Raw genomic sequence first — 22,635 nt, 5'->3', positions numbered from 1 at the left:
ACATAAATAACTCCTACAACTCAAAAAAAAAAAAACACAAAAAGACAATCCAATTTTTTCAATGAGCAAAGGACTTGAATAAACATTTATCCAAAGAACACAAACAAATGTCGATATATACATAAAAAGACCCTCAGCACAATCCGTCGTTGTTGCTGAGTGCCAGCAAGTGTCGGTTTCAACTCACAGAGTTTCTGAGAGAGGCTGGTAAGGTTGAACCACCAACCTGGAAGTTTAAACCAACTTTGCAGCACCACACGAAGACTCATAATTTGTCACTGTTGTTGTTGTTGTTAAGTGCCATGGAGTTGGCACTGACTCACAAAACCCTGTATAGGGTTTCCGAGAGTGGCTGGTGAGCTTGAACCACCAACCTTGAGGATCAAAGTGACCTTGCAGTCCAGTACATTAACCCACAGTGCTATACCAGGACTCAAATTTATAAGTGGGGAAATGTAAATCAAATCACAATAAGGTACTGCTTCATACTAGAATGTATATTAAAAAAAAAAAAAAAGGAAATAACAAGTGTTAGCAGAGGATGTAGAGAAATTGGAATCTTCATAATGACTAGTAGGAATGTAAAATAGTGCAGCCATTGTGGAAAATAAGTTAACAGTTCCTCAAAAAGTTAAACACAGAATTACTATATGGCACAGCAATATCAATAATAGGTATATACTCAACAGAAAACAGGCGTTCAAAAAAATACTTCCACAGGAAGGGGAATATAGTCACTAATCACAACAGCCAAAAGGTGCAAGAGAACAATGAGTATGCCCACCAAGTGATGGATGGGTACACAAAATGAAGCACATCAATAAACAAAGTACTATTCTTCCACAAAAAGGAATCAAATACTGAAATACGCCACAACGGGGATGAACCCTGAAAACTAAATTAAGTGGCTAGATAACTAGGCTAAATTATGCTATGTGAAATATGCCCCACAAAAAGGGTCATGTTTTATATGATTCCAGTTATATGAAAAGATTGAAGTTATCAAGGACTTCATTCTTCCTGGATCAACCATCAAAACTCCTGGAAGCAGCAGCTGAGAAATCAAAGGAAATAGAGACAGTGAAAACTCCTCTGCCAAAACCAAAGAAAAGCAGAGAAAGAGCGGTCCACAGAAAAACTGTGGAGCTTTGGATCCTGTTTAAGGTTCTGGGCACCAGTTTCCGGTGCCCAGTGAGAAGAAATCTGTCAGTGGAAGCAAAATACGGTGATTTCTGAATCGATCCAGCCATGGCAGCCAATAGTCAGAAGTCCTCAGGCCAGAGGGCAGGACCAGAGCCAAGCAGAGGCAGCAACCCAGTACTAGAAGCCACGGAACTGCCCGTCTGAAGGGAGAGGTGTGACCAATTTTTCATCTTTCATGTATCTCTCCTCTTCACCCACAACTGCGTCCTCACTGCACAGCCCTGACACCTTCAGGCAGGCGGAAGCACACCCCCAAAAGGGTTTTGCAATGCACACAAAGTTTTCCAATGGCGCAGAGAGGAAACCCACAGGCTACTTCTTATGACATTCTAACCCTGGGAACCAGCGCCAGAGTTTACCTAAGCGGGACCCTTTGCTCAGCAAAGGCCAGTAGACAGTGTCAATCACAATTTTATTTGTATTTTTGATTCGTGGTTTCTGTCTCTGCTTTTATATTGTTTCTGTCTTTGGTCCTTTGGCCTCACTCTTCTCCCAGGGGTTGGAGATTTCTCCCCCAGTCTTACCTAAGAAAAGACAGCAACTATGCCCATGTAGCCCAGCTACACGCATAGCCTGTACTGCCCCACCATCTGGACAAGAACCAAAACCAGCTGCTAGGCATTACACATGAAAAGGGAAGCCTATCTCTGGATCATATCCACCAGGAGACGCTCACCAAGCTTAACAACAAAGCAACTTACATCCATTTAAGCATTAAAAACTCAAAGGAAAACACAATTAAAGTTATCAACACATGTCTAGACAGTAAACAGTAACTGAGACAAAAGAGCTGGAAGCAGTCAGACTTTCCAGTAGAAGAGCAGACTTTGGATCTACCTGAGAAGGAATTCAGAAGAATAATATGGAAACAAATAAAAATGCTCTGAAAAGGGATGGAGGAAAATAAAGCCAAAGCCAGGAAATTGCTACAGGAGTAATCAAACATGATAGATATAGCATTGGAAACAACCCAAAACCTGCAAAAAAGAAGTCCAGATGATTAATGATATCAGAAATGGACAATACACTGAAAGGGCAAAGGAGTAGAATGGAAGACATGGAAGCTAGAACCAGCAAGCTGCAAGAAAAATCTCTCAATACTGCTAAGATGGAAGAGCAAGCATAAAAAAAGAATTAAAAAAATCTGAAGAGAGTCTAAGATTCATGCTGGATAACATGAAGAGGAATAACTTAAGAATTACTGGCATTCCAGGGCAGGAAGAATCACAGACATCCACAGAAGAGATAGTTGAAGAGCTTCTGGAAGAAAATTTTCCTAACATCTTGAAGGACGAGAAGATAAACATTCAAGAAGCTGGAAGAACCCCAGGAAGGATACACCCCCCCCCAAAAAAAAAAAAAAATCACCAAGACATATCATAATCAAGCTCTCGAAAATCAAAGACAAGAGTGAATCCTAAAAGCAGCCAGGGAAAAGAGAAGTGTTACCTATAAAGGCAAGCAAATCAGATTAAGCTCTGACTTCTGAGCAGAAACTATGCAGGCAAGAAGGTAACAGGGAGACATAATATAAAACCCTAAAAGAAAAAAAAACTGCCAACCAAGAATCATCTAACTAAACTGTCAATCAAATATAATGGTGCAATCAAAACATTCCAAGATAAACAGAAGCTAAGAGATTTTGTTAAAGCCAATCCAGTGCTTCAAAACATCATAAAGGGAGCTCTTTGGAATGAAAACCAGCAAGAACAGACAATAATCAGACATTGACAAACGTGGCAACACCACTTGGAACTCGGTCAACGGATAGCAGAGTTCAGAACGGAACAAAATTACAACAATGATTTAAGGGACCTGTAAGGCCAATCAAAGATCAAAATATTAACAATATAAAAGAAGGGAAAAATATAGGTACATATATCCACGTGGTGAGGAGGTCAAGTAGATGGCAGGATTCAATAGACAGTCTTAAATGCAGGGAAAACTTCAAAGACTATAGGGTAACCCCAAAGAAAATTAATACTTCACAACTTATCATGAAAATGAAGATCCAAACATAACAAGGTAACATTAAAACAAAGAAGAAACCGACAAGATATAGCACAAAGTACATGAACACAACATAAGAAGGTATGTAGAACAAAGGAACAAACAGCACCATAAAAAATTAACATAATGACAACAGTTAATCCATACCTATTGATAATTACACTGAATGTCAATGGATTAAATGCACCAGTTAAGAGAGATAGTGGCTGAATGGATTAGAAAACAAGACCCTCCAATATGCTGCCTGCAAGAGACACACCCTATGCACAAAGACAATAACAGACAAAAAGTTAAAGGTCAGAAAAAAATATACCAAGCTAACAGCAATAAAAAAGCATGCAGGAATGGCAATACTAATCTCTGATAAAATAAACTTTAAGGCAAAAACCAGCATAAGAGATAAAGAAGGACACCATCTCATGATTAAAGGGTCAACTGAGCAAGATGACATAACCATAATTCACATCTACGCACCAAATGAAAGAACACCAAGATATAGAAAGCAAACCCTATTAGAATTGAAGAAAGAAATCGACAAATCGACAATTGTAGTGGGGGATTTTAATATGCCACTTTTGAAAAGGGAGAGAAAAAACAAAAGAAACTCAACAAAGCTACAAAGTAACAATCAACCAACTTGATCTCATAGATGTGACCAGAGCATTTAACCCAACAACAGCACAATATATATTCATCTCCAATGCACATGGAACACTCTCCATAACTGACCAAGTGTTAGGTCACAAAGAAAGCCTCCATAAATTTACAAACATCAAAATATTACAAAGCATCTTTTCAGACCATTTTTAAATGCCATTAAATTACAAAATCAACAATAAGGCAGCCAAGGTAATAAAGTTTAATACATAGAGATTGAGTAACACCCTGCTAAAGAGTGACTGGATAATAGAAGAAATTAAACGTGAATTCAGAAAGTTCAAAAAAACAAACAAGAACGAAAACACAACATACCAAAATCTCTGGGACACAGCGAAAGTGATGCTGAGAGAATAATTTATTGCAATAAATGCGCACATACAAAAAAAAGAAAATCAAAATTAACACCTCTCCAGCAACTAAACACAGACCAACAGAGGGAACCTACTACAGTCACCAAGAGAAAAGAAATAATAAAGATTAGAGCAGAAATAAATGAGATCAAAAACAGAAAAACTATAGAAATAATCAACAGGACATGAAGCTGGTTCTTTAAAAGGATTAATAAAATTGACAAACCAATAGCAAACCTCACAAAAGAAAAGAGGGAGAAGACACAAATAAATAACACACATTGGAAACCACATGGGCGATGCCACAACAAACCAAAGGAAATCAAAAGGATAATAACAGAATACTATGAAGAGTTGTACTCCAACAAATTTGAAAACTTAGAAGAGATGGATACGTTTTCAGAAAAACGTGACCTATCTAAACTCACACTGAATGAAGTAGAAGACTTGAACAGACCCATAACAATAGAATTGATCACATCATCAAAAAACTCCCAACCAAAAGAAGTGCAAGTCCAGATGGCTTCACTGGCGAGTTTTACCACACATTCAGGGAAGAGTTGTCAACAATTCTATTCAAATTATTCCAGAAGATACAGGAGGATGGAAAACTTCCTAATACATTTTATGAAGTAAGCATAACCTTCATACCAACACCAGGGAAGGTCATCACTAAGAAAGAAAATGATAGACTAATATCCCTCATGAACATAGAGGCAAAAATTCTTGCCAACAGAATCCAGCAGCACATCAAAAAAAGAATACATCATGACTAAGTGGAATTCATATCAGGGATGAAAAGAGGGTTCAACATTAGAAAAACAATCAATGTAATCCACCATATAAACATGAAAAAAGGAAAAAAAACACAAGATCATATCGATTGATGCAGATAAGGCATTTGAAAAAATCCAACATCCATTCCTGATAAAAACATTCAACAAAGTAGGAATTGAAGGGAAATTCCTGAACATACTAAAGAGCATATATACAAAACCAATAGCCTACATTACTCTCAATGGAGAGAAACTGAAAGCCTTCCTTCTGCGAACAGGAACCAAACAAGGCTACCCTTTGTCACCACTCCTATTCAATATTGTGCTGGAAGTCTTAGCCAGAGCTATACGGCAAGATAGGAAAATCAAAGGCATCCAAATTGGCAGAGAGGAAGTAAAACTCTATTTGCAGATGATATGACCCTATATATAGAAAACCCCAAAGACTCAGTAAAAAAGCTACTAGACCTCATGGGAGGATTCAGCAAAGGGGCAGGGTATAAGATCAACATCAAAACATGAGTAACGACAGTGCTGAAAAGGACATTAGGAAAACAATACCACTTACAATAGCCACCCAAAGGATGAACTAACTAGGAAGAAACATAACCAGAGAAACAAAGGACCTATTCAAACAAAACTACAGAACACTACTAAAAGAAACCAAAAGAGACCTACAAAAATGGAAGAATATACCATGCTCCTGGATAGGAAGACTTAACATTGTGAAAACGTCAATACTGCACAAAGCAATTTATACACATAATGCAATCCCAATCCAGATTCCAATGACAATCTTCAAAGAGATGGAAAAAACAATTATAAACTTTGTAAGGAAAGGATATAGACCCAGGATAAGCAAAGCACTGATTAAGAAGAAGAACAGGGTGGGAAGCTTCTGACTCTGTGATTTCAAAATTTACTACACAGCTACAGTGGTCAAAACTGCGTGGTACTGGTATAATGAAAGATACATTGATAAATGGAACAGAATTGAGAATCCAGACATTAACCCATACACATACAGCTGACTTATTTTCAACAAAGTACCTAAGTATATTACATGGGGAGGAGATGGTCTCTTCAACAGATGGTGCGGGCAGAATTGGAAAGCAATATGCAAAAGTCTGAAACAAGACCTTTATCTCATGCCTATACAAAAACCAACTCAGCATGGATTAAAGACCTAAATGCGAATCGCAGAATTACAAAGGTCATCAATGAGAAAATAGGGGAAAATGTGAGAGTAATATAGTGAATACACAAACTACCAAACAGTTTGAAACTTACACAAACAAAAACAGACAAAACAGATTAAAGGGACATACTAAAAATTAAAAACATATGTGCATCAAAAGACTTCATCAAAATAGTAAAAAGGAAGCCCACAGAATGGGGAAAAATCTTTTGCAACAACACAACAGATAAGGGACTAATTTCCAAAATATATAGGAACCTACAACACCTCTACAAGAAAAGGACAAATAACTAATTGGTTATTATGTAATGCGAACAGGACATGAATAGACACATCATCAAGGAGGAGATCCAGGCAGCCAACAAACAAATGAAGAAATGTTCACGATCACTAGCCACTGTTTTTGTTCCTGTTAGGTGCCATCAAGTCAGTACCAACTCACAGCGACCCTATGCACAGCAGAATAAAACACTGCCCAATCCTGGGCCAACCTCACTACTGTTGCCACGCTTGAGCCCATCAATGCTGCCAATAGGCCAATCCACCTCATGGGGGTGTTCCTCTTCTTCTCTGACCCTCCAACTTACCAAACATGATATCTTTCTCCAGTGACTGGTCCCTCCTAACAATATGCCTGAAGTATGAGAGATGAAGTTTGGCCATCTTGGCCTCCAACGAGCACTCTGGTTGCACTTCTTCCAAAATGGATCTATTGGTTCTTTGGCAACACATGGCACTTTCAGTATTCTCCTCCAACACCCTAACTGAAAAGCATCAATTCTTCTACGGTCTTCCTTATTCACTGTCCAGCTTCCACATGCATAAATACCATGGCTTCGATCAGGCGCATCTTAGTTAGTCTTCAAGCTGACATCATTGGCTCTTGTTCATGTGCTACCTCTTGAAACGGTTGAACATTAGCCTTTTGGTAGTGACTCTGTGTATTCCTTCCATCTTCTCTTGATGCTTTCTGTATCATTCAATAATTTGCCCAGAGTATCTTTCAATAACGAATGTCAAGGCTTGAATTTTTTCTTCAGTTCCCCCAGCTGGAGAAATGCTGAGTGTTCTCTTCTTTTTTGGTTTTCTGATTCCAAATCTTGGCACATTTTGTTTTAACATTTGGCTTTATCTTCTCGAGCTGACCTTTGAAATTTTCTGTTCAGCTCTTACACCTCCTCATTTCTTCCATTTGCTTTAGCATCTCTATGCTGCAGAGCAAGTTTCAGTGTCTCTTCTGACATCCATTTTGACCTTTTCCTTCTTTTTTGTCTTCTTTATGAATATGTGTGGGCCATCAGGCTAAGCATTGAGAATCAGTTTGTAAGGTCTAGGTTTTTGACGGAATTTGTTATAGCATTGACTGTAAGTGGGATTTTACTTATACAACCAAAAGATGCTGTGGCATGCTTTATCAGTTGTTGTTGTTGTTAGGTGCCATCAAGTAGGTACTGAACCACAGCGACCTTATGCACAGCAGAATGAAACACTGCCCAATCACAGGCCAACCTCACTACTGTTGCCACACTTGAGTCCATCGATGCTGCCACTTGGCCAATCCATTTTATTGAGGATCTTCCTCTTCTTCTCTGACCCTCCACCTTACCAAATATGATATCCTTCTCCAGTGACTGGTCCCTCCTGACAATATGTCTAATGTATGAGAGATGAAGTTTGGCCATCGTGGCCTCCAGGGAGCACTCTGGCTGTACTTCTTCCAAAATGGATTTACTGGTTCTTTGGGCAGCCCACAGCACTTTCAATATTCTTCTCCAACACCATAATTCAAAAGCATCAATTCTTCTACGGTCTTCCTTATTCACTGTCCAGCTTTTGCATGCATATGAGGTTATTGAAAATACCATGGCTTGGGTCAGGCGTACCTTAGTCCTCAAGCTGACATCTTTGCTCTTCAACACTTTGAAAAGGTCCTGTGCAGGAGATTTGCCTAATGCAAAATGTTGCTTGATTTCTTTACTGCTGTTTCCATCTTGCCATTAGAGAGATGCAAATCAAAACAACAATGAGATATCATCTCACACCAGCAATAATAGCAAAGATCAAAAAAGAGAACAGTAAGTGTTGGTGATGATGTAGAGAGATTGGGACCGTTTTACATTGCTAGTAGGATTGCAAAATGGTCCAACCACTCTGGAAAACAATATGGTGGTTCCTCAGAAGGTTGGAAATAGAGATACCCCATGATCTAGCAATTCCTCTACTTGGCATTTATCCACAAGAAATACAAGCCATACCGTGAGTAGATATATGCATACCAAAGTTAATAGCAGCACTACTTACAATAGCAAAAAGACGGAGGCAGCCTAAGTGCCCATCTATGGAAGAATGGATAAACAAACTTTGGTACATACACACAATGGAATACTACGCAACCCTGAAGAATAACAAGGAAGCAGTAAGCCACCGCATAACATGTATGAACCTTGAGGACATTATGCTGAGTGAAATCAGTTAGTCACAAAAGGAGAAATACAGCATAGAGACATTATTGTAAAAGACTCACAGTAAAAGGGGGGAGGATTTTTATCTTTTTTGTTGTTGTTATTGGTTACTAGTAGGGCTGTCTTGAGCCTATACTGTTTGGAATAACTAAAATGGGGCTAGAACTTGCCCAGTAAAGTGGCTCTATGCAGAGCCTTTGCATTGCACAAGACCACAGGTGGAATCCTGATCCTCATCCAGAATCTTCTGAGGTGGGACATCCCCACGTGAAAGGACAAGCAGACCAGTCTGGAGCAGCTAGAAGAAGAGAACAGAAGACACTTCTGGAAAGAAAGACCAGCAGAAAAAAACAACAACAGCAGTCCAACTGACTACTACAAGAACAAGCTTGTTGTTCCTCAGGGAGCCATCAAGGCAAGTGGTCAGATCCCCTAAAGGCAAACCCCCTTCCAAGACAGCATATGGTCCTACTGCTGACTACGCTGGTCACTGATAAGGGGAAGAGGGGGAAATACAGCAATGAAGTTGTGAACTAACTCTGGCCACATTCAATAGACTCCTGTTAACTTGGATTGAGATCTGGTTGACCAGCAGTAGGACGAGACCTGGGGACTCCTGAGCCCAGGGGCAGGGACATAGCCCCAGAGGACTAGAATGGAGTGTGAAGCACCCAGCTGATAAGAAGAGAGGGTATATGCATAAGAACATCCACACTTGCAGATAATACCCATTTGACCTGGCTTCACAATGACTGGATGATCAGAGCTCAACCAGAAGAAGAAGAGGGAAAAAAAAGAGTAATCTGATACAATTTGATGAACTTGACCTACACCTATGGATGCAGTAGCTCAAAAGAGAGAACAAATCTTTACAGCAAGAATCATTCCCACCCCCTCCACACATAGAGTAGACAGGGATGGGCAACCTGGACATTGGCTACCCAAAATGGGGATGGGGGCTACAAAGGCAAGAAGTGACTGACTTACAAGCCTTCAAGAGGGAGCCTAGATCCAGAGGGCATGGAGGAAGGTAGAATCTCCAGTGAGTAGTATCCAATCTGTCTGGGCGGAGCTGATGAAAGGAGATGCCGATAGGTCTCTTTTGATACAAAAGTTAATAATTGTTATCAGGACTGATTGTGAGGGTTGGCAATGTAAAGGTAGACATTTTGTAGCAAAATGAGAGGAGTGATTGACTTTGCAGTCTAGGAGCGGAGGTCCCTGGGACCATCAAGGGAAAAGAGTGGAGAGTTCTGGGATCCTACCCAGAGAAGCAAAAAGGAGCTCTGGTAGCATAGTGGTTACAAAACAGGCTGTGAACCTTAAGGTCAGCAATTTGAAACTACCGGGGAAGAAAGATGAGGCTTTCTGTTTCCATAAAGATTTACAGGCCTTGGAAACCCTGTACAGGGTCACTATGAGTCAGAACTGACTCTATAGCACATAACAACAACAACCCAGAGAAGCAGTGACACCAGAGATGGAGACAGAGACGATGACGTGGAGAGATGGAGTGGCTGGGAACTTTAGACCCAGAGAGGGAGAGGGGCTGTGTGTTGACGACTGGGTGGGCAGGCTTGCAGGGTATACCCTTTGGTTGGTTGATGATGCATGGAGAGGATTGTAACCATGGCAGTGAAACGATAGGATGAATGTAAAGCTAATGTTCTCCCATGTAAACTATCACATAATTCACAATAAAACATTAAAAAAAAAAAAGGCTTAACTATGCCTCAGCAAGTTTGCTTTTGCTGTAATAGAATGGCAACTAACCTATGGTCTCCTCCATCAAGGAATTGCTATACTTTGGAAAACCATTTGGCAAGAGTCTTTTGGGGACATCATTATTGTTAATGTCATCAAGTTGGTTCCAATTCATGGCAACCTCCTGTAAAACATAATTAATTATTGTTGGTCCTCTTAAAAAAAAAAAAAAAAATGTGAGGGGGGTATGCACAAGAACACCCACACTAGCAGAGAGTACCTATTTGACCTGGCATCAATGGCTGCATGATCAGAACACGACTAGAGGAAGAAAGAAGAGGAAAATAAAAGGAGTAACCCACTGTAAGTGGATGATCTTGACCTATGCTTGTGGATGCAGTATGACAAAGGAGCGGACAAATCTCTACAGTGAGGATCATTCCCCACCCCCTTGGTACACAGTGTCGACACGGAGGAGGAATTTAGACATTGGCTACCCAAAATGGGGGGACTACAAAGGCAAGAAGTAACTGGCTTACAAGCTTTCAATAGTGAACCTAGCTCCAGAGGATACAGGGAAAGGTAGAACCTCCACTGAATTGTTTCCAACCTATCTGGATGGAGTTGATAAAAGGTGAGGGGAAAAGGACTCCTGTGGTTCAATAGGGAATGATTGCTATCAGGTCTGACAGTGAGTGTTGGAAAGGTCAATGTAAATGTTTGGTAACAAAAGGAGGGGAGCGGCTGATTTTGCAGTTCAAGAGTGGAGATCCCTGGAACCATCACGGGAGAAAAGCGAAGTGCGTGACAGTGTCCGGAAATGCGGTGACACTAGGGATGGAGGCAGAGGCAATGATGTGAACAGAAGAAGCGGTTGGGGACTCTGGACTCAGAGAGGAAGAGGGGTTGTGTGCTGTCGGTGAGGGGCGAGGGGGCAGGAGTGTGGGGTGTACCCTTTGGGTGCTTGATGATGCATGCAGGGGACTGTGATCATTGCAATGAAATAAAATACAATCAGATGAGTGTAAAGATAATGTTTACTCATGTAAACTAACACATAATTCATAATAAAAACTTTAAAAAAAAAAAACAAGAACTCAACGATGTATTGCACTAGGCAAATCTACTGCACAAGACCTTTTTTAAAGTACTGAAGAGCAAAGATGTCAGCTTGAGAACTAAGGTATTCCTGACCCAAGCATTGGTATCTTCAATAACCTCATATGCATGTGAAATCTGGACAGTGCATAAGGAAGACCGCAGAAGAATTGATGCGTTCAAGTTATGGTGCTGGAGGAGAATATTGAAAATGCCATGCATGGGCTGCCACAAGAACCAACAGATCTGTGTTGGAAGAAGTGCAGCAAGAGTGCTCCTTGGAGACCACGATGGCCAAACTTCGTCTATCATACTTTGGACATGTTGTCAGGAGGGACCAGTCGCTGGAGAAGGATATCATGTTTGGTAAGCTGGAGGGTCAGAGGAAAAGAGGAAGACCCCCAGTGAGATCGACTGGCAAAGTGGCAGCATCAATGGGCTCAAGCGTGGAAACAATTGTGAGGTTGGCCCAGGACTGAACAGTGCTTTGTTCTGTGGTACATAGGGTTGCTATGAGTCTGTACTGACTTGATGGCACCTAACAACAACAACATATGAAATATCCAGAATAAATAAATCCATGAAGACAGAGAGCAGGATAGTGGCTGCCAAGGGCTAGGGAGGGGCAGTGACTGCTTAGTAGTTATGCAGTTTCCTCTTGGGGTGATGAAAACGCTTTGAAACCAGGTACAGGGGATCGTTGTACAACCTTGTAAATGTACTGAATGGCAGTGAATTATACACTTCAAAATGGTACATTTTGTGTTAGGTGAATTTTACCTCAATTTTTTTTTAAAGTGAGTTTTTAGATGTTTTAGTCATTTGGCTAACTTGGCAGGGTCATGATGTATTTACAATTGCAGGGTTGAGAATTAGGCAGCCAGAGTTCAGTCTCAGATTTGTTAGTTACAGTTATGTGACTTTCAGTAAAGTAATTTATCCTTTCAGTTCCTTAATATGAAATTGGAATTCTTGTTGTGGCGCTGAAGGATAAGCACTGGACTGCCAAGGATGGTTTGAAACCCACCAGTCACTTCTCAGAAGCCCAAAACATGTACCTATGAGTTGGAAGTGACTCAACAGTACTGAACAATAACAATATCAAATTAATAAGAGTACACATGAGATTGCAAGAGTTGAATAAGTCAACACATTAGAAACAATCAGAGTGATGTTTAACAAATAGTAAGCACTCAGAAACCCTCCACAAAAAAATGCAGCCATTGAATTAATTCGGCTTCACAGTAATTCTGTAGGAAAGAGTAGAACTTCCGCCTAGGGTTTCCCAGGCCATACATCTTTGCAGAAGCAGACTGCCACATCTTTCTCCCTCAGAGCAGCTGATGGATTTGAACTGACACAGCCAAGCACTTAACCACTGAAACACCAGGCATCCTCAAGTGCTCATTAAGTATTTTTATTTAATTATCATTAAACTGATTTGATTCCAACTCATGGCAATCCAAGTGTGTCAGAGTAGAACTATGCTTCACAGGATGCTTTTTTCAGAAGTAAATTGCCAGGCCTTTCTTTTCAACAAGTGTGGGTGGACTTGAACCTTCAACCTTCCAGTTAGCAGTCAAATGCATTAACCATTTGCACTACCCAGAGACTCCCAATAAATACTCGCTACTATTATTTTTATGTCAATCAAAACAGAAATGGTTTCATATGAAAACTTAGAATGTTAAGATGCTTTTTTAAAGATGACACAGATTTAGAAATTTACTTTTAATCAGCCCTAAACTATACGCAAATAATGAAGGGGGAAAACAAAACAAAACAAAAAAAGAGTTGCCATCAAGTCAACTTTGACTCATGGTAACCCCACAGATGTCATAGGAGAATTTTGCTCTATAGAATTTTCAATGGCTCATTTTTCAGAAGTAGATTACTAGGCCTTTCTTCCAAAGTACATCTTGGAGGGTGTCAAAGTAACCATCTGCACCACCCAGGGACTTTAAGCAGATAAAGTTTAAAGTAAAAATCTTCCATTTTGCTCTGTTGTGGTTGTTATGTGCTGTCATATTGGTTCCAATTCACAATAACCCTGTAAGGGGTTTTCAAGGAGTGGCTGGTAGGCTTTAACCAGAGACCTTGCAATTAATAGTTCAGCGCTTATCCTATAGTGTCATACCAGGGCTCCATTTCGCTCAAGTTTCTATATAAAGAGTATTGCATACAGAGCCATACGTTATTTGATTGTTACAAGGTTGGTTCACATCTCTAAACAGCATTCATGTAGTCAACAGCACAGATCTTACGTTATTTCCAAAAAGTAAGTGGCAAGTGATACAGAAAGAACAAAAAGACAACTCAGAACTAAACAATGTCAAATGAAAGTAGGAGATGACACACCACTAAAATTCTAAAACCACTCGAGATAATACAAAATATTTCATTAAACACTTCAAAAACACTTGAATGAAATAAAAGAGGCAGCAAGAATAGCAAAGTGATGCTGTCAAATTAAAACAACTGTGGCAAAGGGAGTATAAGGAACTGAGGAATCAAACTAACCAAATTCTCTTGAGTGTGTTATGAAGCCAAACTCAGCCCAAAGATGGAAGAGACTAGGAACAGCCATGCTCCATACCTACACAAGCCACACACACTACACACACACACACTTTGAGGACTGCACGTAAACAGCTACATAAAGAGGGAGGACTAAGTTTAATTTCTTACCCTCTTCTGGTTCATCCTCCTGGGGTGAGAGTGGACCCCCTCCACTAGTAGGAGTGACTGGTTCCTCCTTCTCAGACTCTCGCTGTAGACTCAGCACCTCATAGATTGCATCTCCAGCACTTGCATGGCCTTTTCCCTCAGACTGAGAAAGACATAAAATGTGTTTCAAAATTAGAAAGCTGAAGAAGAAGAAACACTAAAAGACAATATTTCAAAGGTTCATTAAAAACAGTTTAACTGAGAATGCCATGCTTGATCTACAACATGTCTAAAGCTGAAAAAATAAAGTTTAAAGTATACTACTCTTCATACGATATTCTAAATCTAAGTGTATGGCTTCTCTAGTATTATTTTAGTCAATAAAGTAAAAACATCCTGGCCATTATGGGAGAACATTTCTTTTAATCAGAAAAAAGTGAGACCCTACATGTTCTCAGGCAGAAAGGCCACATGGTAGTATCAATTGATGCAGAAAAGTGACAAAATCTAACACTTATTTATGATAAAAATGCTCCAGAAACAAGGAACACAATAGAGCTTCCTCAAACTCACAAAAGAATAGTTATGAAAAACCTCTAATACCACAATTAGGAATCACTGGATGGTGCAAATGGTTAAGCACTGGGCTACTAACCAAAAGATTGGTGGTTCAAATCCACCAGCGTTGCAATGGAAGAAAGGCCAGAAAACCTACTTCTGAAACAGCACAGCCATTAAGAACATTACAAAGCACAGCTCTACTCTGGAAAACATGACGGCATCAAGAACTGGAATTGCCTAATTGGTTACTGGTTTGTTTGTCTGTTTGTTTGTTTAATATCATGCTAGCGGTTAAAGACTGAATGTTTTCCTACTGAGAACCAGGGGGCACTGCAAGGATGTCCACTGACACCACTCCTATTTAGCATCCTATGAAAGTCCTAGCCAGTGCAGCAAGCCAACAAAAAAGAAAGAAATGACACATAGATCAGAAAAGAAGAAATAAAACTGTAATTACTTATAAACTGTAAGTGCCTTCACTGGGGCTGATAACCTTTCTGTAAAAGGCCAGACAGCTGTGTGCTGGCAGCCAGGTGGGTAGACGTGCAAGGTGTACTCTTTGGTTGTTTGATGATGCATGCAGGGGACTATAATCATTGCAATTAAATGAAATACGATAGGATTAATTTAAGGATAATGGATATAATGTTCTCCCATGTAAACTAACACATAATTCCCAATAAAAATTTTAAAAAACCAAAAACTGTTTTATCTCGAAAGCTTTAAAAAAAAAAGGCCAGATAGCAAACATTTTAATTTTTTTTGGACACACAATTTCTGTTGCAACTACTCAACTCTGCTGTTGTAAACTATAAGTGTTCTAATAGAGGTAAAAGATTTAGTCTTCACTTCGTTTCCTATATAAGCACATTTTTTTCTACTTCTTTGATCATGTATGGCCCAAATATTGTGACTAGCAATTGAGTTTCAACTACAGTATTCTGCTATAAATTTTTTTTCGAAAATTCATTTTTAGATAACTAAAGCAATCAATCCTTATTTGTAAACTAAATTGCTTTGTTCCTATCAGAATTTGTTACAGTACTTAGCACCAAGTAAACATATGGTAGAAGTTCAGTAATTTGACTAAATCACATTACAAATATTCATCACACTGCACAAATAAAAGCTTTTTAAATATGGTATCTTACTGTAATCAAATATAAAGTATAATATGCTGATAATTCTATTTATACATTCTCTGAGGCATAAGTCTCAAGATTCTGACTAGAAGGCATTAGTGTTTAAAAAATATAAAGTCTCACAGTTTCCTCATTTAATCAGTGTTAGAATCCGCATGTAATCAGCAGTGGGTTGGTTAATGCTAATTTTTATATATTTCCTTATTAAGTGACAAGAATTCTTTGAGGTAAGGGTTATATTTTAAGCATCTTATCCTCACTGTGGAGTCCTGGTGTGGTGCTGTAAGATAAACACTGGACTGCTAACTCCAAGGTCGGCGGTTCAAACCCACTCCTCAGAAACCCTACACAGGGTCACTATGAGTCGGAACTGACACAATGGTACATAATAACAACATCCTCACTGTGACCATGATCACAGATATTAGAAATCAGCTTGTTCTTTGGACTAAAGTGATTACAGCAATGTGATGAATTATATTCAGTGAGTCAACCTGCCTAGACTAGGTGCCCAATTGTTTATTTCAACACTAGTCTAGATATTGTTGTACAAGTATTTTGTAGATGTGCTTGACATTCATAACTCATGGATTTAAATTAAAGAAGATTTCTCTGAATAACCATGGATTGCCAGAAGAACAAACAAATCTGTCTTAGATTCTGTACAGCCAGCATGCTCCTTCAAAGCAAGAGTGGCAAGACTCTGTCTTATGTACTCTAGACACATTATCAGGTGAGACCAGTCCCTGGAGAATATCATCATGCTTGGTCAAAGTAAAAGCTAGGAAAAAAAAGAAGACCCTCAACGAAAGGGATTGATACAGTTGCTGCAACAACTGTGTTGCTATTGTTAAATGCTGCTTAGTCAGTTCTGATCCATAGTGACCCTGTAGGGTTTCTGAGAAACAGCTGGTGAGCTTGAACCACCAACCTCATGGCTCAAACCAACTTTGCAGTCCAGCACATTAACCACAGTGCCATACCAGAACTCCGCTGCAAAAGACTAAAGCAAAACAACAATTGTGCAGATGATGCAGGACCAGGCAGTGTTTCATTTGTTCTGTTGTATGCAGGGTCATTATGCGATGGAACCAACTTGACAGCACCTAACAACTATTCCTGATGATGGAGGTAGGCTCAGCCAATCAGTGGAGAGCTTAAGAGCAAGCACTGAGATTTCCTAGAGAAGAAGAAATTCTGCCTGAAGATCCTTACTATAGCAATCCTGCCTGAGTTGCCAGCCTGCCAGCTTGCCCTAAAAATTTCAGACTTGCCAAATTCTTAATCAATCACTCAATTAATCCATGGCTCTCCCTCCCTGTCTCTATGGCTGTTTGTCTCTGTTTCACTAAAGAATCCTGAATAATACAACCATGGAATTACTTTTCCTAAAAATCTTTTATGTTGTTGTTGTGAAGTGCTGTCGAGTTGATTCTGACCCATAGTGACCCTGTATAGGGTTTCCGAGGAGTGACTGGTGAGCTTGAGCCACCGACCTAGTTCAAAATGACTTTGCAGTCTAGCGCTTTAGACCACAGTGCCACACCAGGACTCCAAAAGATGTTTTATATGGATCACCAATTTAAACATTATCATGTCGTGGAAATTTTAGAGATGGAAAAACTTCAGTTATAAAATTAACCTACAGTGTTACAATGAGAAAACCATTTCAGAGAGGTAGAGTGACTCCTTTTTAAAAAATTCAACAAGAGATACTCATTGCATATATAAATGAGGCTAGATGATTCTTTTTTAATCAAATGCTAAATTCAATGTCTTTTCAAGCCAGATGCTCCAATAAGTAAACACAACTCAAATTTTTCCTATTATTAGATTGGAAAAAAAAAAAAAAAAACTCTCTAATAAGCAGCAACACATTTTTTCCAGAAAATTTGTTCATCATGATAATCAGATGTGCTAACAAATTATTTAAATGTTAGCCTTACTAATTCTATCACATATGCTTTAAATCTCAAAAAATATCTATCTACATTGAAAATATGCTGGGCTGGCCCACAATGTTCTGGATTTCCTAAATTAATCAAATGTAAGTAACAATGTTAATATCATCTTTTGAATGAATATTACAGAAGGACTTCTTCCTTCATATCATTGTTTTCTTCCTCTAATGATTTCATATTGCTATTTGTAGTTCATTGTTGTTGTTGTTGTCTGTCAAGTCAATTTCAACTCACAGCAACCCTGTATATAGTTTCCAAGGAGCTGCTGGTGAATTTGAACTTTGCCGTTCAAACGACCTTGTGGTCCAATGCTTATCCTACAGCACCACACCGGGACTTATGGTGACCTTATACAGGGTTTCTGAGGAGCAGCTGGTGGGTTTGAACTGCTGACCTTGTGGTTCACAGTCCAGTGATCATTACACATCCCTAAAATATACAATAATTCAAGAACTAGCCCCTAATATATTCATGTTTGCTGAACCCTTAAAACTTGAGCTCTTCGGCATCTGTATGCAATCAAACCAACTTTGGACATGAACCCTCAAGCTCCAAGTCTTTTGGAAGCTATAGCCAACTTTCAAAACTTTGGGGATGCCATACCTGCTCTGGGATTGCTTCAGAAGGCTGTAGAGGACTTGCTAAAAACTACAAGTGGCACTGATGCTGACCAACTGCTGTGTTACAGGAGTGCCACTTCTTGGTCTTAAAAGCTCTACATATGAATTTCCTGGTGTAACAATATATCACAAAGTGCCTAACTAAATTTTGGATGAATATAAATACAATGTGGAGGCTGTGGAGTTGCTGATTCATAATCATCTGTTAAACAGGTAGTCGTGTGAGCTTGACCTAGCTCAGTAAATGGAGATTGGCTTAAACTTCATGGCTGTAGCAGTTACTCTGCCATTGGTAAAAATCTTGCTGGTGGATGAAGAGTGTTGCCCATGTTACAGAGGCAGATCTGTTCCACAACACTGAAACCCTAATGAATACTAAAGAAAGCTCCCTCCAAAGGCAATGCTACAGAAGGATTATACCAGCTGACTGAAGTAGAGAGATCCCACCTGAAAGCAATGATTGATAGTGATCATGGAGCTCCAAACTTTATAATGCATTCCGGGATCTCTCAAGCCTCAGAGTACAATGATCCTCCAGGTGTGAGGGAATAGGTGAATCAGCAGCAGCTGTTCATGACAGTGCCAAAGTTTTCTCTCTATTTGTTAGACAGGTAGAGCTTTGGGGAAGAAAGATGCACCAGCAAGGGATCCTGAAGACATATGACTTCCTAACAAGGTTCTTTCATTTGTGTACAGAAATGTGTGTTGAAGTCCGTTACTGTGCTCAGGCTGAGCAACAGTATAATCCTGCTGCAAATCCAACCAGGATCCATGCCAAATGCCATTATCCAACTCACTGTGCTGCTAGTGAAGCACTCAGGGGAGTCACCAACACTGTCACAAAGATCACTCTGCTAAACAAGGTCTTTGGTATAGTAGTGGAAATTCTTCTGCAAGATCGTGATGTTTGGTAAAGTGAATTTTAGCAGCTTCCCTATCAAAGAATTTTTATTAAGCTGCTCAATACACTCTCTGAGCAGGTTTCAGGAATCATTAATTTCTAGACACCTACAGCAAAAAACCTAAGCTCCAGGTTTTTATGTATGATCGTCTTACACCGATCTCCCATCACATTATTTATTGCAAGAATGCTAGCAGATACACCGCAGCAGAAGGGGTTGGCTAGATATGCACAGCTAAGAATTGATTTACTCAAATATTTAACACCTTTCTTTAGAAATATGGAACTCACCAAATTCATGCATATCCTCTAAAAGGGCACTTTAAGAGTGCTGCTGGTTCTTTTACATGATTTCCCAGAGTTCCCTTGTGATTACCATTATGGGCTCTGTGGCATCATCCCACCTAACTATACTCAGCTAAGATATCTGATCCCGAGTGTCTTCCCAATAAACATAATGCTTCCAGACCCATTCACTTCCAATCTGATTATGTGGAGTGAAATTAGCACCGCACCCCGGATTCGCACCAATTTCACTGGAGCGATGCCACCTCAACTCAAAAAGGATCTGACCTCCTATAGATCACCAGTCACTTTTCTGATAGATTGTCACAGCAACCTGTAGATATCCAATGAGCCTGGTAATCACTACGACCTTCAGCTCATCAATGCAGTGGTATCCACAGGCTACTACACACATCCACAAGGGCAGTATGCCCTCTATGAGCACGATCATCTACTCAGCACACATGGACATCATCCAGAACCTGACTGTGGATTTGGACACTGAGTCGGTACTTCTGCTTGACTGCAACTGCGGTTCAGCTACAGTACCTAAATGGTCACATCCATTACTTCAGCTGCGCTATGCTGTACCTTTGCACCGAGGCCAGCATTGAAGCTATACAGGAACAGAAGGGTTCTCTTTGAACAGTTGATTGCAAATAGGCCACATCCTTGGGGTCTTCTTATTGCCTTCATTGAGCTGATTAAAACTCCAGCACTTAAGTTCTGGGGCCATGAGTTTGTACATTGTGCCCCAGAAATTGAAAAGTTATTCCAGTCAGTACAACAGTGCTGTACGGGACAGAAGCAAGCTTGGCAAGTAATGAAAAGGACAGATGCCAGTTACATGGGCCTGCATCTCTGCTGCAAGCTTGTCAGCCTCGAGATACATTTCACCAAGTTTATAAGCTGACTGAAGAATCCTCTTGGCTCCTCTTGACGTTTTCAGACGCTTAGTTCTCGGGCATCTGCCCACAATACTGTGGAGATGAGCCTCCTATCAATGTGAACTTGTTCTATAGTTTAAATGCATTTTAATCTTGGCCAAAATTTAGAAGATACTGTGAATATAATTTTAAATTTGAGGAAATATGTATGGGGGGGATGGAGAATCGAGCTCTTTTTTACAATAATTTTACCTAATCATCCAAACCTGTTATTTTCCCTGACTTTCTCTATCCTCAAAGATGCCTAATCATCAAGTGAAAGATCATGAGTTGACTGAAGTTAAGGGTTGCACTTTCCAAGTTCCTATCACCACATGCTTTCACTCTTTCAATAGGCCAAAATAACTGCTGTCATACGTTTTTATTACTACATTTTGGCATAAGTACAAAGGAGAAAACATTTTTATGAGGAACAACACAGTTAAGAATACAGTACATTATTATTGTTAAAGAAAGCAGTTACTGTCAGAGAACAAACAAGATGGCGGAGAGGGTGGAAGTTCAGTGAAGAGCTCTGTCAAGAACAACACAGAATACCAGACCAAGCAGGCTCAGGGGATGGTGTCAGAACTCTGAACCATATATAAAGAAACATTTAGAAGGTTGGAAGGCTTGCAGCTAGGGGAATTTGTAGCAGAAGCACGAAATCCAGTGCTTTCTAATTCACGATACTCAGCTGCTCCCGGAGCCACCATCTTGGGTGAGACCAAGCAGAGGAAGGATCAGAGCAGCCACAGATGCCTAACAGAACCACAGAGATAAAGGTGTGGACATTTTTTTTTTTGGGGGGGGGGGTGTAGCTTTTCATTGATTCTTTGCTGACTGTGCACCTCCATTCTGGTGACTAGAGGGGTTGCCTGAGAGAGTGAAAATCCCAACCCCAATCCCAGAGGGTTCTACTACGCATGCACACAGATCTCCTCAATTTGAAAAGACAGTTTCCACTTGAAACCAAATGGAAATAATGATGCATGCACAACCTTGGAACAACAGGGCTCTGGGATACAGGGATTGAGACATGGTTGGAATGGGGAAAAGGGGGGAATAATGTTAAGATGTTTGGCTGTCTTGTGAATTTTGGTTTTCCTTGCATTACATTATAAAATAGACACTGGTGGGGGAGAGGAAGGAATAGCCAGAAATATCACCAGAGAAAACTTGTAAGTCCGTCTTTTGCCTATAGCAAAATGGGGCTACAACGTGCCCAGTGAAGGAGGCTTCCTGCGGAGCCTCTGCATTACATAAGACTATAGGTGAAATCCTGGAAAGCATCCAGAATCTTCAGAGATGGTAAATTTCCACTTGAAAGCATGCAATGTACAGACAATATACAGACCAACATGCAGTGGCTAGAAGAAATTGAAAGAAAGACCAACAGGAAAAATACAAAACAATATAGGCAGACAAACTGATTACTAAAAGAACAAGCAAGTTGCTCACCCAGGAGGCATCAAGGCAAGTGGTCAGGCCCCCTCAGAGCAAACCCCCTTCCAACACTAAGACTCAATGGGAATACATGTTCTGATTGGTGACCACGTTCATCACCAGTAAGGGGAAATTGGGGAAAAACAGCAATGAAGTGGCAAGCTAAGCCCTACAACATTCAATAGACTCCTGTGAACCTGGGTGGAAACCTGGTTTGCCAGCAGTGTAGCAAGACCTGAGGACTCTTGGGTCCAGAGTCAGTGACATAGAGTGGAGAGTGAAGTGTCCAGCTGATAAGAAGAGAGGGCATATGCACAAGAACACCCACACTTGCAGATAATACCCATTTGATCTGGCTTCAATGACTGGATGATCAGAGCTCAACTAGAAGAAGAAAGAAGAGGAAAAAAAGAGTAATCTGATAGAATTTGATGAACTTGACCTACACCTATGGATGCAGTAGTTCAAAAGAGGGAACAAATCTTTACAGCGAGGATCATTCCCACCTCCTCCATACACACAGTAGACAGGGATGGGCAACTTGGACATTGTTGTTGTTGTTGTTGTTGTTGTTGAGTGCCATCGAGTCGGGTCCAACCCATAGCGACCCTGTACAGGGTTTCCGAGGGTGTAAATCTTTACGGGAGTAGAAAGCCTCATCTTTC

The 22,635-nt window shown here is 40.1% G+C and overlaps 1 protein-coding gene across 3 annotated transcripts in view; it reads right to left on the bottom strand.

Annotated features, from left to right (window-relative positions):
* The window catches only part of RABGAP1L (RAB GTPase activating protein 1-like), a 958,953-nt gene that overhangs the window by 743,934 nt on the left and 192,384 nt on the right, over window positions 1–22,635 (bottom strand). For all 3 annotated transcript variants that reach the window (XM_006867062.1, XM_006867063.1, XM_006867061.1), the window contains one exon: window positions 14,150–14,291. In XM_006867062.1, coding sequence (XP_006867124.1) covers window positions 14,150–14,291 — 142 coding nt within the window. The remainder of the gene's footprint in view (window positions 1–14,149; window positions 14,292–22,635) is intronic.

The sequence above is a fragment of the Chrysochloris asiatica genome, unplaced genomic scaffold (genome assembly GCF_000296735.1).
Source record: "Chrysochloris asiatica unplaced genomic scaffold, ChrAsi1.0 scaffold00100, whole genome shotgun sequence".
Classification (NCBI taxonomy): Eukaryota; Metazoa; Chordata; class Mammalia; order Afrosoricida; family Chrysochloridae; genus Chrysochloris; species Chrysochloris asiatica.
This window is presented reverse-complemented; position numbering and strand designations above follow the sequence as displayed.